Consider the following 15246-nt stretch of genomic DNA (forward strand, 5'->3'; position numbering starts at 1 on the left):
AGACTAAGGTGAGGCCATTGTTGTCATTTTCGGGCTTTTCTTAAAAACTATCTATAATAATGGAATTGAAAATAAAACAAAATGGAGGAAGCAATATAATATTTTAAAAGTTTAAATATAAACAAATAACATTAAGTTTGATTTGTATGATTTGATTATATACGATTAAAAATCTCATAATATTTCGAATAAAAATTCCCATATAAATTTTTTCGTAACAAGAACTTCCCCCTAATACAGTAAATTTCTCTCGCTAAATTTCCCTACAAACAAAAAATGAAATATTTTTTAGTCCTGCCATATGTCGTACTATTACTCGCGGGTGTACGAGATCCTTATGCACAGTAGCACATGGTGTACATCTATCATCTTCCTGGTTAAAAGTATCTAGATTTGGTGTACTATTATTACTTACTTAATACAAAATCCCATTTAAAATGGTAATGAGAGTTATAGATTTTTTATTTTGTTATTTACTACTCACTCCGTCCCATTCAATAGTTTACACTTGCTTTATTTCTCCCTCACAAAATAAAGCAAGTGTAAACTATTCACTGGGATAGAGGGAGTACCTTCTCTAGAGTATGTTGTTGATGGAGCACTCGGGAAAACAAATATTTCCCTATATGGATGAATTTATTGTTGACTAAAGCTATTATGCAGGAACTTATGTTAAGTTGTTTAATATGGCTTAGTTTGCCTCGTTATAGTGGGCATTGTTGACTTTTCCCTTTTGTAAAATCTTCTCATTTATTCCTCTATATGGATGAATAAAATGTGTATACATTTCTGGCAAAAAAAAAAAAAAAATCGTTACGTAGTTCTCATATCATATTAGACATGAAACTATTAATTATATGTAACACCCCGACTCAAACCGGGTCGGGAGCGGTTACTTATGATAGCTCGTCAGGTTGTGTACATGGCCCACAGATCAACACGGGTCCTTTATAGCGCATTTTCTCCTTACTCATGCGCATCCAGGGAACCTTCCCAGGAGGTCACCCATCCTAAGATTACTCTCAGCCAAGCACGCTTAACTTTGGAGTTCTTTCGCATGGATGACCATAAAAGAAAGTGCACTTTGTTGATATGAGTAGTACATTCAATCCCTTTAAGCACTAGTCATTTAAGCCTATCATTTGACCTCTTCAATAAACGTGGGGTGTTACAATCACCCCCACTTGAAGAACGCAACGTCCTCGTTGCGCCTGGGAGCATAACCGCTAACCCAGAATCCTCCCCCGCTAGGTGGGTGATCGCAATGGAGCGCATAACAACTGCCTCCAGGAGCGTATAACAACTGCCTCCCATCACCACACGGTCGCAGGGTTGCTCCGATACCACCTGTAACAACTCTGATCCAAACCGGGTCAGGAGCGGTTACTTATGATAGCTCAACAGGCTGTGTACATGGCCCACAGATCAACACGGTTCCTTTATAGCGCATTTTGTCCTCACTCATGCGCATCGAGGGAACCTTCCCAGGAGGTCACCCATCCCAAGACTACTCCTAGCCAAGCACGGTTAACTTTGGAGTTCTTTCGCATGGATGACCATAAAAGAAAGTTCACTTTGTTGATATGAGTAGTGCATTCAATCCCTTTAAGCACTAGTCATTTAAGCCAATCTTTGAACCTCTTCAATTAACGTGGGGTCTTATATTATAGGCAATGATCTAAAGTCGAAGCAGATTAGTGGCCAGAATAACTTTTTTAAAGTGACAAAATTTGAGATAATGTTTTTTTTTTGAAAAAAAATATCCGCGTTGTCAATACCTATTAACATAAATAAAAATTCAAATAATATTATTGTATATATCTACTTCCTTGCTGTATCGTAAAAACTTTATATAATGTTAATTCAAAGAACTATGTTGTATGTGCCGAGCTGTCAAAGAGTGATTGAGGCACATATAATTTAGGACTAAAAACACTAATAAAAATAATTAAGGGTGTTAATCACAAATAATAAGGGATTAATTAATATAGATCATTTTGCAATACAGCCACAACATTTACATAACTAAAGTAAAATGAAAAAAAATAGGAAAGGAAAAAAAAAGTAAGGGGAAATGTGATAGACATCTGCCAAAAATTAAATTTATAAAAATATTTAAATAAAAAAGAGGACTATGATAAATTAAATTAAAATGGCTCACTAAATTATACTACGTTGTGTAATGTCATCATTATAAGATTATTATTATTGTCCTCTCCATCTATACAATTAGAATTTTTAAAACTATCTTAATAGTGAAAACAGTTACATCTTAATGCAATAATATAATCTTATAATGATGACATTACACATCGTAGTGTAATACAATAATCATATTAATTAATTTAATAGCGTCAACTAAATAACTAATTTTAAGTAAGATTAGAAAATGAGCGTCATTAGCAACCTGCTTCAATAGAAAGGGAAAAATCGCACATCTTAAGTCTAAGTATAACTACCTCTCGAGTTGACAAATGCCAAGTTACATAAGGAACGTAGCACCATAGTAACTCGAACGACTATATTCGTAATGATCATGGCATGCCCCATCCTTACTTGAGTCGTAAGAGTGCCATTTTCTTTTTATTGACGCTCTAATTTGTTGTATTGAGGTGGTCAATTATTAGATAATTACGGACATATCTACCTTATGTTTTCATCTTACAATATTAGTCATAAAACTGATAAAGTAATCTATCTATATTAAATACTTTTCCAAATCTTATTCTGAATTTAAATTCTAGATAATTTATATTCACCACTCTTAAACTTTGCCCAAAATATTTCACTCGACATTACTAAAAGGAAAATTTGATTTTGAGTCTCTTTGTTCTAATATTTTAAAGTGATTTATCAAATCCCCATTCTAAAAGATGAAGAGAAACAAAAAAAAAGGTGCTCGCTAATTAGCACTTTAACCTGGATATTGGTCCTAATACTTTTGCTCTTTTTTCACATATTAGACCTACCCTAGCATATGATGACTTGATCAGGTTTGAAATTACAAATTATTTCTCAAATAAAATTGTAAGGATGACAAATATGAAAAATTATTAGGCTATCAATTTAAAATCTATATGGATTATACTAAAAATTAATATATATCCTATATTATTGCACAAGATGAATACTAGCTAGTTATCTATTAACATTGTTAATTTAGTATGCTTGTGTTAACTTGTTTAATGAGAACTATTGAGCAGGGATACCTATTAGGCAATCCGGCCACCGATAGATCTATAGATGGTAACACTCAAGTTGCTTTTGCACATGGTATGGGACTTATTTCAGATGAATTTTTTGAGGTAACACTAAATAATTTATTTATCTAACGTTAATATAATATAATCATTGTAATTTAACAATGTAATATTGATATTGTGTTTTTGTATGTAGTCTATTAAAACAAGTTGCAATGGTGTTTATCATAACATAGATCCAAATAACCACAAGTGTAAATCAAACGTTCTACAATTTACAAGGGTAAGTTTATTGTAAATCTCGTAATATTTTAAGGTTTATTTATATTTTTTTGGATAGAAGGGAACCTAAAGCCATTATCTTCTTAGAAGGTGTACACTATATAAACACATGCATAGTTGAAGTTTTTATTTTATTATTAGTTGTAATAATGCATGTTAATCAAAATTCATAATTTTTCAGGATCTACGTGAAATTACAACTAGCCACATTTTAGAGAATTATTGTAATAATACTGACATACAAAAACTTATAACTACTAAGAGGAAAAGGATCATGAGTGAAAGCACGTTGAAATATAATTATGGTCAGGAACATGGAGTATTTGCTTGTCGTGTAAGTTCTCTCTCTCTCTCTCTCTTTCTCTCTCTCTGTTATATTATTTATCACAATAACATATGAAAATGTAAAAAATATATGATTTGATTCAATTAAATACGTCTTGATAAAAAAAAAAGCTCTTCACATAACTTTTTACATCTCTACAAAATCTTAAAATCCCAATGCCGTGGTGTCTAAAACTTTTACATATTATTGAAAAAAAAATCATAAATTTAAAGAATACATGTTTGAGAAAAAAAAACTATTAGTTATCATCATATGTATTACCTATGTATTATTAATGTAAACAATAAGAGTACCACATATTCAAATTGCAATTTCACTATTAGGAGAAAAGGTTATAGCGACGTTCATTTTATACTTTTAACAAGCGCTAAATAACACCGCCAAGGGTTTTACCGACGCTATGAAAAGCGCCGGTTTTGCCTATGCCGCTAGCACTTTTAGCGGCGCTACATAAGTGCGTCGGTAAAGGCAAAATAAAAGCGCTGCCTAATTTGAGGCGGAGAATCAGGCGCTTTTTAGCGTCGTTCGTTGCTAGCAACGATTTTATTTATGCTTAGACATATTATTATATGACATACACATCAAGCCTCACATGACATATTTGAGCATTAGAGAAACTCCGAATAAAATAACTTTGTTATAGTCAAGATACCAATTTTGGGCAAACAAATACACATTTTCACCATTTTTCTCTCAATATAAAAATATACATAATGTCAAATTCATATACCAATCTAGCTATATAAAAGTATACAAATTGGAATATATAACCGAAGCACAAAAACAAAGATTGATAGCTTATGAACTAAGATGTTCTATATATACATCAAATCCCCCCAAGATAACTCCAAACATAATGGTTAGTTAAATAGTACTAGTAACATGTTTCCTTCAGTAGCATCTTTGTCAATTTTGATATTGTGTTGCAGACTTCAATCTGCAATACCAAGTAAAGGAAAAATTAGGATATCGAAACTTCCCAAATCAGTTTTCAAAATTGATACATAAAACATCCAAATCCAAGAAGTCGACAACATTTCTATTGTTCTCGTGACAAACTAAGATACTTCAAACTTAGAAAAGGTTCATATACAAAACTAAAGTAGAAGAGAAGCAACACCTGTTAAAATGGCTTTATCAACGAAGGAATTTAATTTGAAGGAATATCTCTTGATCATGGTGTTCCTGTTTGTTCAGTTGCAAATTTTCACTAGGAAATCCTAAGTCAGTCACTACTTGTCTCATTACTAAAGAACTTAACTAACAACATTTACAAGTATATATCTCACCTAGCAAAAAGACAATGACTTAATTTTCATTCAAAGATATAGAGTAAGAATGGCATTAATCACATATTTATCAAACTTGATCATTGCAAACAAAACATTAGAACATTTACGATATAATAATGTAAGAGATATCATGCCAATATCTTAATCCATTGGTATAATATTTCATAAATCTTGAGAGAATTCACCTTAGCCTGCTTGTGCTAGAATCTCGTTCAAAGTAAGCCTTTAAAATTGCCTTATGGTAAGAAAATCTATTTGTTACCCTCTTCAATCAATTTGGTGATTGTTTTGTTGTGTCCTGCTACTAGAAAAGAGGGCATGGCAGAAAAATATTAGCTAAATCAAGTAATATTATACATAAAATATGCGATTCAAACAAATTAAGAGAGAGCTAATTCATACCGAGTAATGAATAAATACAAAAGAATAAGAGATTTACCAGTCAATAGGAGTACACTTAAAAAAAAAACTCTCTCTGCAAGTTTTTTGTTCTATTTACTTTAGTTCCAAATGTTGGGAGACCTAAATCAAAACAAAAACAGTTGAGGTTAAGACAAACATTACTCAAATAGTTTTTAATACATCAACTATTGCAGATTATGTTGGAGATATAAAACAAAGGAACTACCAAAGAGACGAAAAATTAACTAAAGAGACATAAATCATATGTAACAACTAGTAGACAAAACTTACATAGAAAATGAAGCATCCTACAAGCTCTGGATTCAATATGCCCTACACCATAGATCCTTAATAAAAAAAATTAGCATCACTCAAGATTATTAGACAAGATAATAATTTAGAATCAAAATCAAACTATTAATCTGAGAACGTACAATATTCTTGTTCAAAATACAAATAGAAAGGCATCAACATTTCTCTGCATGTTCAATTGTTACTTACAAAAATAGTGTCTATTTGAGATGTACAAATACATAAAAGTTGTTCTTTTTCAACCCCAATTACATTATCAACTTTAATCTTACATAACAAATGTATTTTGTCGAAAATCATCTAAAATAAAGAAACCTCTGGTTTTAATTGAAGATGATAATAAAATAAAAAAAGGAATCTTTTTAAACTTCAAGTTCATTGTTATACAGAGAGAAAACGATTCATACCTTGCTCATGGTTTCCGAGTTGCGTCTTCAACTGTTGTTTTCTTCTCTCTAATTCATGAAGAGGAAGGGAGGAAGGAGTTTTAGTTTTACAGTATTATCTAGGGTTGCTAACTAGTAGAGGATTTTAGAGGTGAATAAAAAGGAAGCGCCAGAGTTATATTGGGAATTTGAGATATATGGAGCTCAATTTTGGAACGTTTTTTTGAAAGCGCCTTATTTTTAAGTGCTATTAGTCTAAACTCAGTAATTTTTATAAGAACGCCACAATGCAAGCGTCGCTACAAGTAGTTTTTGTAGTAGTTTTTTTTTTTTTTTTTAAAAAAAAGGAAAAGTTTATCTCAACTTAACTAACTTGTCATAGGCTCTGTTTGGTAAATGACATATTTGCCAAATTTCAGCATATTGGATAGGTTTAGCATGTTTGACTTACGAATATGCTATTTAGAGCGTTTGGTTAATGGCATATTGAAATAGCATATTGGGGTCCAATATGCTACTCCTACCAGCATATTGGGTTAGCGGATTGGAAAGAAAAAATTATCTTATTTACCCCCTTAAAATATACTAACCTTCCTTTTATATATGTAATAAATAATTTGTTCATATCTTTATTTGTCATTTTACAAAGGATCTAAACAATCTGTTAATCTAAAACCATCAATTACCAAACACCTCTAAAACAATTCTGCTAAATAAATTTGCTAGTCAAACCTGTTAAATCATTTTGCTAGTCAAATATGCTTTCTAAATCTGCTTCTACTAATGTTAATCCACTATTTACCAAACAGGGCCATAGTCATATCCAAATTTGATTTTGCACTAAATAGTGTAACAAAAATAATATAATATCCAATTAAGCATGAAACAGCGGGAAAAAAAATAGATAAAATAATTAGTCTTTTTCCATTAAAGTTGACTAGAAAAAAATCAATAGGTTGTAAACTGACAATAATAATATCATTATTTAAATAAAACATCACTCTAACCCTAAAAAAGATATTTGTTGGTTAAAAATTTTGAATTTTGTTCAACGTTATCTTATTCCATTACCCATTCGCCCCTGTTAAATTTTTTTTGCGCCACTGACTTTAAATTCTGACTTCGCCACTTGCTCATGACATATAATCTGGAAATACTTGGACATGATATCATTAATGATCCATCAAACTTAAGTCATTTAGAAAAAATAAAGCATAAGATTACCAATATAATGATCATATTGATTCATGGTAGAAAATTGTAAATAATAACTAGATTATTTAACACGGTAGTGATCAGCTTGGCTTTCATTTATTACTATAATTTAACAATACAATTAATAATGATATCACCAATGTATGTCTATGATATACAGAAATTAATTGGAATAATAAAATATTTTCGGAGAAACTAAGATTACTTCTAAGATAAGAACAAAAGAAAAAATTGCATACGATGCTTTATCAATATATTTTGGCTATGTGATCATTGATTTGGAGGCCTATAATGAAAGGATTCTATAACCCTCTAATTAAACTCTTTTAATTATTGATCTAATTTACTCTTTAAAATTAGATGTTGATCTTATGCATGCAAAACAAATTATAAATAGAAAGTAAGAAAAAAATCTTTACAATGATAAAATCGGTTTTAAGGGCACAAGTAAGAACACCTTTCTCACTTGTTCTTGAGTTCAAAATAAATGGATGATCCCCCTTTATCTCGATATTGTCAGAACCTCCTTTCAATTGCACCAAGACAATCCCTTAAATCTAATAATATGTTAACTAGATATCATTATTAAATGACCTTAAAATTTAATCTAATATTATTTCTTATTACTACTTTTAGTAATCAAAATGAATATTTGATTTTGAACAAGTGTGTGTTCTAAAACTAATTTTAGAGAGAATGTGAGAATAAAAGAGAATTAGTTGTGTAAAAACTAATGTTAGAATGCTTAGAATAAGAATAAGAACAATTCTAATTCTTATTTAGGGGAGTGGGGAACTGGTTGGAGGGAGTGACCAAAGGGAGCCCACGCATGCCTTTCACTTTTGCAATTGTTCTTCTCAAAACAAAACTAGGGTGAAGTCTAGTCTTAGAGGTTAATCATTGTGTTTTCAACAATTAAAAACAATTAACCACTTCACCTAAATACCCATAAAAAACCGGTGCCCCATTTTATATGGAATTCATTTTATTTTTGTCAATTGTCATTTTGTCATATAATATGTGACATGTAACATGTAACATGTTATTTAATAACATTAATGCATATTTAACAATTAAATATCATTACATATATTAATAGAATTATATATAACAATTGACTAGTAATTCATGATTACAAGTGTATAAAATGGTTTATGTTAATATAATCTACAACAGATTGTAATTATAATTAACCGATCATTCTTAATTTAATTGTTTCATAAACAAAGTTTTAGTAATATAAAAACATTTTATTTAGTAAAACGAATCTTATCGAATTACAATAAGATTCATATTCTCACTCACATATGTAAATTGTTCAATTTTAAGGAATTAATTAATCTGTATCATTATACAATTAATTAATTTATCTATTAAGGGAATTGTCCTTTAGGTGTGACCTTAAGGGATTAACTGATCATCACCGTCAAACGAAAGTAATGTCAAACTCTAGTCAGCGAATCATTACCGATTAATGTTGATCAGTTGACGTATAAAAATGAGTCATCCCTTTACGTATTCTTATCATGAGTTTTATTAATGTGATCGCACTATTGTTGAGGACACATACTCCAACAATCTCCCACTTGTCCGAGACAAGTGTGCGTCACCAACTCTCTTGTCCTATTACAATCTCCCACTCAATGCAAGATGTCTTGCAGGTCGTTCTTGCAACTGATCGTATCAAGAGTGGTTTCCTCGATCTGGAGAGTAATTGTCTAACCAGAAGTATCTACCAAAGATACCTTCCGAGCGTGGTCACATATTTTCAGTTCACTACTCCTCGAGTGGCCCTGAGATTTTTAAATAAGCCTGACAAGGGGATGGACAATTCCTATCGCACTATTCCCTTTGTTTAACCACAGTTCATCATGACCCAAGAGATGCCCATTTGACCCCATTTACGAAAGTCGTAGAGCATAACTCAAAGTCACTCAGAAACTGTGCCAACTTGGGCGAACAGTCTTTAGTCAAAGAATTGACTCAAAAAAATACTATAGTAGCTCTTGCCATGACCAGGCTGTATATGAATTACCAGAACTCTATAAGCGGTCACTTCCCAACAGAGTGTCCCATACAGTCTGCCTATGTGATCGACTAGTCATTCCTTATGACCCTATGGCACTTGAACTTGCCATCAATCACATCACACTCTAGTCACTTGGAGACGTCACCTCATATGAGTGACTAGGAGTCAATACTATGTTAATCCAGTTCACTTAAATAGGGTTCAATATTGTCTCGACAACCTATTTTGAAAACAAAGTATTATCAGAAAAGAGTTTTGAATAAAACTCAAACGATAAATGTATTATCACATATGTAAAATTGATACTATATCAATTACTACATAATCTATAATCCATACTTAATATTGTATACATCCATACATCTCAACTCAATTGAAATGGCATGACTTATCATGCTAAGCCTATGAGAAGGTTTTGGTTAGTAAGTCTTAGCAACACATTGCACTTACCCTAATCTTACTATGTACTTTTCCCTTTGTTATGTATAATCTTTATTATAAAACTCTTGAGTACGTGTCTAAATCCAATCTAGACATAGGCTTTCAAGTCTTGAATAGCTCCCACTATCCTCACAGTGTGTAGGGATAGGACCTTCAGTTATTGGAACGAGCTACCATAGTTCCTCCAATTCATAAAACAGAATCCTAATATCATCCCCTCCTTCTTGCATATCTCATTATTGCAAGTGTACTCAATTTCTGTTGTATATATCTCATTGTTCAACTGCCTAGGATGTTTCTAGCAGATATCCTCCTTAAATAATATAGCCAAGACGGTTCTCTAACCATCCTTATGTGATTTAGAATATGGTATTTGTGTAACTCCTTGCATACAAATCCATTAATTATTTCTACACACTTATCCTCTCTAATCTATCACTATAGATTCAGATACTAAAGATATCTTGCGTCTCTTCCTAGTCTCCCAATCACTTCTTCACGGAAGAAAGTACCTATCATTCTTAATGAATAATATGTTATCTACATATGAGACATAGAAGACATATCATTAGTGCTTCTTGAGTACTAATGGATAGACTATATGGCTATATAGTGACTTTCACTTAAATTCGATTTATAACCTTTCCTCATACTCTAAGCATACGAATTATAAGAATGTCAATACATCTTAGCTTAATGAATTAATCCTGCAGCGGAAGCAAGTGGATTTAATTTCTACATGTTTAATACCTTTGAACTTGTCTAGACTCTTATCATTATAAAAATATTCATTTAACGCTAATATCCTCTTAGAACTATCTTTGTAGATCTGGATACCTTAGAGATGTATTATTCCTCTCCTAAGTCTTTCATCATTCGCAATGATCAATATGTCCCTTACATATAAGACTATTAACACCACATTACTCCCACTAAACTCCATGTATAAACAAAACTACTCGACAATTCGAGAAAAGTTTATCACATGATCAAAACATACAATTCAACTCCTTGACTTTTACTTAAGATTTCTTCTTAAGTTTGTATTCTACCTTAGGATAGTCGCGATTTACAAAACTCATGCAAGATGATTTTAAAATCCAACTATATCAAATCACATCCGAATATAATGAAGCGTTGTTATATGCAAAACTTTTGCCACCAACCAACCAAGCTAAATAAACATTCTCATGTTTATGCTTGCATCAGACTTTTGCGGAGTTGAAACTAAATAAAGCATCTTAATAAGTTACAGGTGTGACACCCTTAAATCTAGCCTTAATTATATACGTAAATTCTACAGAAAAACTGGTAGGATATGTTTGTAAATGGTTCAACTAGTCCAAAACCTGCAATTTCAAAAATTTTTCTAACTAAACCATTCACAACAAATTCCAACTCAAGAAGAGTGTCATAACCCTGCAACAGCTGATAAACTAACTTACATATATAACTAAAGACGCGGAAATATAAGGATACAAACCAAAAATAGAAAGGGAGACATATGTCCCTTCAAATTATATACAAACCAAAAGTGTAAAAGGTTTACTAATAAAATAGCCAAAACTAGGTCCAAGGTTCCTTGCTCACTAGCCGTCTGTGACCCCCAACAAAGCATCAACAACCTGTCAATCGCATTTTATACAAACACGAAAGCCACAATTCAGTGGGGAGTAACTTCGAGTCCTCCCAGCCACGAATCGTCAAAATTAATGTAACATGTAATGTAACATGTAAACAATTTGATAAACCATTTACTTATCATGTATTCTAACAAATGACCCCTAAACTGACCCAACTAACTATCATGTGAATCATATAACAAATTGTAATCCAAACTCTATCAACCATAGCCGGCTTGCATCTCACCTTCTATGATTCATAGAATCATCAAACAAGAAAGGGCAATATATCAAAGACAGGCATAAGTTCTTAGCATCGTCAATAGTCACTTTGTAACTCAAGTCTATACCACGAGGTAGGGAAGGTAATCGAACCGGTATCTTGGCTCAGCGGTTACTATTAAGAAAACATGGCCAAGAGACAACACAACCCTAGCCTAAAATCTGCGCAGACCTAGACATGCGGATACACACCACCGCACCCAAGACTCACAACTTTTTTTAAAACAAAGTGAAGTGAGTACCCTAAGGACACCACCGAAGGGTCGGCTAGTACTTAAGCTGACCCCATACTATCAAAATAAGTACCTGAGGTCATGCCCCAACTTGGATAAACATCCACTAGTCAGGAACACAAAGGCTATCAAGCAGTGAACATATACTCGTCAAAGACTATAAAGACCTATCTATGATGAAGGCCGAAATACTCACCTAGGACCTAGTCACAGCTAGTCCCAGCTTGAATATTTTAGCCCACACCACCCAAGACTCACCACATAAGTCAAGTAAGACACCCACTTAACCTTAAGAGGGCAAAAAGTCCTACTTACCAACATAAATTCTAACATTCTATCATGTGAAAGCTATATAAATGTCTATTTACAGCATACAATCCCAACAGTTCCTCAATAAGAATTCAATACTAACTTCCAGTTCTAGCAATTTTAACAATATTAAAGGCTTTAGGGAAATCTAGGGCCATTACTACAAAATAAGAAGCTATTTAAATTCAACTAACTATACATGTGAAATAGAGATATAATAAATGGCCTAAAACAAGAAAAAGGCCGATTATCTAATTCATTCAACCGAATTTTTACCCGCAACCCTGACCTACTGCGACAGTGCGGGTCAAATTGCGGCCGACCAATCACTCAATTAATCGACATCGCATCGATCAAAGGGACTAAGGCTCGGTTTTACAGACAATCAACAAAACATTACAATTATCACTATAAAATTCATTTTGAGCCTATTAATTACAATTTCATTTCGTAAACTATCCTAACATGTGATAATTGTCAATATAACATAATTTTTCTACCATTAGCATAACTTTTAGCTACTATTAGGATTCCCTTCACAAGTTTAACCATGTGTACTCATTCTAATTATATCCTTGATGAACCTAAATTGACGGACAAAGCATGGAAACCCGCGAAACAAGCAACGGACCGACCCGGGCCAACCATGGGCTAGCCGTGGGCCTGCCACGGCATGCCGGCCTGCTGCCCGTCACCCTATTCCTCATTTTTTTCCGTTTTTTTCTTCACTTTATCTCGTTTTAACATCATCTAATCATTAATTAATCGTTCCATTACTAATATTCTAACTTAAATTAACCAAAAGGCACAAATTAAGCATGCTTGCAACCATATTTTAACATGTGAAAAGTTTACTTAAACCAAAAATCACAAAACATCCAAAACAACAAAGATTGTGACGATCTTTCGTCGAGTAACTCGAAATATGTTACCTTAAGCTAGAAAAAGAGCAATTAACACCTTGAAAACCCAAACCCTAACGACACTAGCCGCTATCCTCTACAATATACGAGTCCCCGAACTCGTCTTCCAATCCTTCACCTAAATAAACAATTAAAACACAATAATAAGCATATAAAACCGAATTTCCGAAAATTGGTCTTAAAATAACTTAATGAAAATTGAAATTAGAACATACTAAGTTGTAGATCGTGGCGAGGGGATTCCGGAAAGGTAAATTATGCGAAAAACGGACTAGTAACGAAGAAATTGTGACGATTTTGAGCTAGAAATGATGAAAAATGGTGTTTTTGAGTTATTGTTGAAGATGATGGAGAAAATCAGAAAAAATGAAGGGGGAAGGGGCTGGTCACGCAGGGAAGGGAAGAGGAAAGGAGAAAAGGAGGTGCGGGATTTTTAGTCGGGATTTTTACGAGTCGGTTTTGACTCGTTTCAATAATAATTAAATCCGTAAGTCAAATGCAAATTCCGTCAAGACCAAAGTCTTTAAACACAAGATTACAATAAAATTGAGTATTCATACGACCCACTTCCAATTTCGTTTACCCAACGTTCAAACGAATTGTCATTTTCCCCCCGATACGCCCTTATTTCGAAATAAAAGATTTTACACGGTTTAAACTATTTTTAAACATTTCAAAACTATCAAAATAAATACTTTTCTTCAAAATATAATAAAATTATATTTCTTTGAATTATTTTTACTTTAAATACATTATTGTCAAATTTTACTTGATTAATTAATTATTTTCGAAATATATTAACGGTCCGAAATTTACGGGGCGTTACAACAGGTTTGTTATTTTCAAAATAACATGATTCCTGTCTACTTAGATTTTGAAAATATTTACTGATTTTTAACCAAGAAGGAACATCTTCCCACGTTTTATTCTCAATTTGTGGCTCTTGAACATTTTCTCCCACTCTGTCTATAAGAAATAATCCTCTTTTCTTTGATAGACAGCATCACGAGCCACAAACCCTTTGTTCTCGTGATCATGTAGGAAGAGAGACCACATGTTCACTATCAAAACAAGCTACAATTTAGTTACCATGTGATACGGTCGTTTCTGTACCAAAAATAAATACCTAAATATAACTAACAGAAGTTAGTGATAAGTAGGGTCGATCTCCACAGGGAGGCAAGGTATCTATCTGTAAGTCCGTCTATCTAAGTCACAATTGGGGGTTTTAAGTTTTGTTTTCTAACTACTAAAGATTTAAGGGCAGGAGAAATAAAGTAAGAGCAATAAAGTGAGAAAATATGATAAAAGTGATCAGATAGAAGATAGTATGTCAGGATTTTGGTTCACCATGACAGTTTATCGACTCTGATGCAAATAGCCTAGACAATCTACTATGAGAAGGGCATGGGAAAGGTCCTTCCGGTCCGCTATCTACCATAGAATTCCACTTACTTAACTTCCGTCCTCATTAGGGTAGTCTACTATTTATAGCAGGTCTGTTTATTCCAATTTTCTGATCCAAGAACAAAGTTAACCAAATTAATATAATTTAGAAGCATGCATTCAACTAAATTGGTGTTACAGTTATATTGCTATGGGGACAGATTCTCACAAATAAATCGCCTAGTCTATTCGCTACATCGTCAAAATCCTACCATGGAATCCCTAATCCCGACATAGAAGGAATTAGCTACTCATACTACTAAGGGTGTCAACAATAATAATATAGAGTGTACTAATTAAAGACATAATAAAATAACAATGATTATGCATAAACTGATTAGGATAGAAATAATAAAGAGAGAAAGCAAGAATTAAAGCAAACAAATAATGAGATTAAGATTAAGAAAGAAAGGATGATTACAATCAAAAGCAATCCGGCGTAAAGATCAATCCACAAAAGCAAAGAGCAAAGGTATGAGATTAAGTAGTAAAGTATATTAAAAGAAGTATTAAAAGGTAAAAGAAG

The 15246-nt window shown here is 32.6% G+C and overlaps 1 protein-coding gene and 1 long non-coding RNA gene across 5 annotated transcripts in view; one reads left to right on the forward strand and one right to left on the reverse strand.

The window, feature by feature from the left end:
* Nucleotides 1-15246, forward strand: part of LOC141618544 (serine carboxypeptidase-like 3) — a 46710-nt gene that overhangs the window by 16516 nt on the left and 14948 nt on the right. For 3 of the 4 annotated variants that reach the window (XM_074435649.1, XM_074435651.1, XM_074435648.1), the window contains exons 7-9: nucleotides 3204-3305; nucleotides 3397-3483; nucleotides 3664-3816. In XM_074435649.1, the coding sequence (XP_074291750.1) occupies nucleotides 3204-3305; nucleotides 3397-3483; nucleotides 3664-3816 (342 nt within the window). The remainder of the gene's footprint in view (nucleotides 1-3203; nucleotides 3306-3396; nucleotides 3484-3663; nucleotides 3817-15246) is intronic. The other variant, XM_074435650.1, reaches the window with a different exon arrangement.
* Nucleotides 11423-13602, reverse strand: LOC141618550 (uncharacterized). The gene is made up of 3 exons (XR_012531426.1): nucleotides 13490-13602; nucleotides 13284-13392; nucleotides 11423-11530 (listed from the first exon to the last, which is right to left on the reverse strand). It is a non-coding gene; the product is annotated as an uncharacterized LOC141618550 (long non-coding RNA).

The sequence above is a fragment of the Silene latifolia genome, chromosome X, assembly GCF_048544455.1.
Source record: "Silene latifolia isolate original U9 population chromosome X, ASM4854445v1, whole genome shotgun sequence".
NCBI lineage: Eukaryota > Viridiplantae > Streptophyta > Magnoliopsida > Caryophyllales > Caryophyllaceae > Silene > Silene latifolia.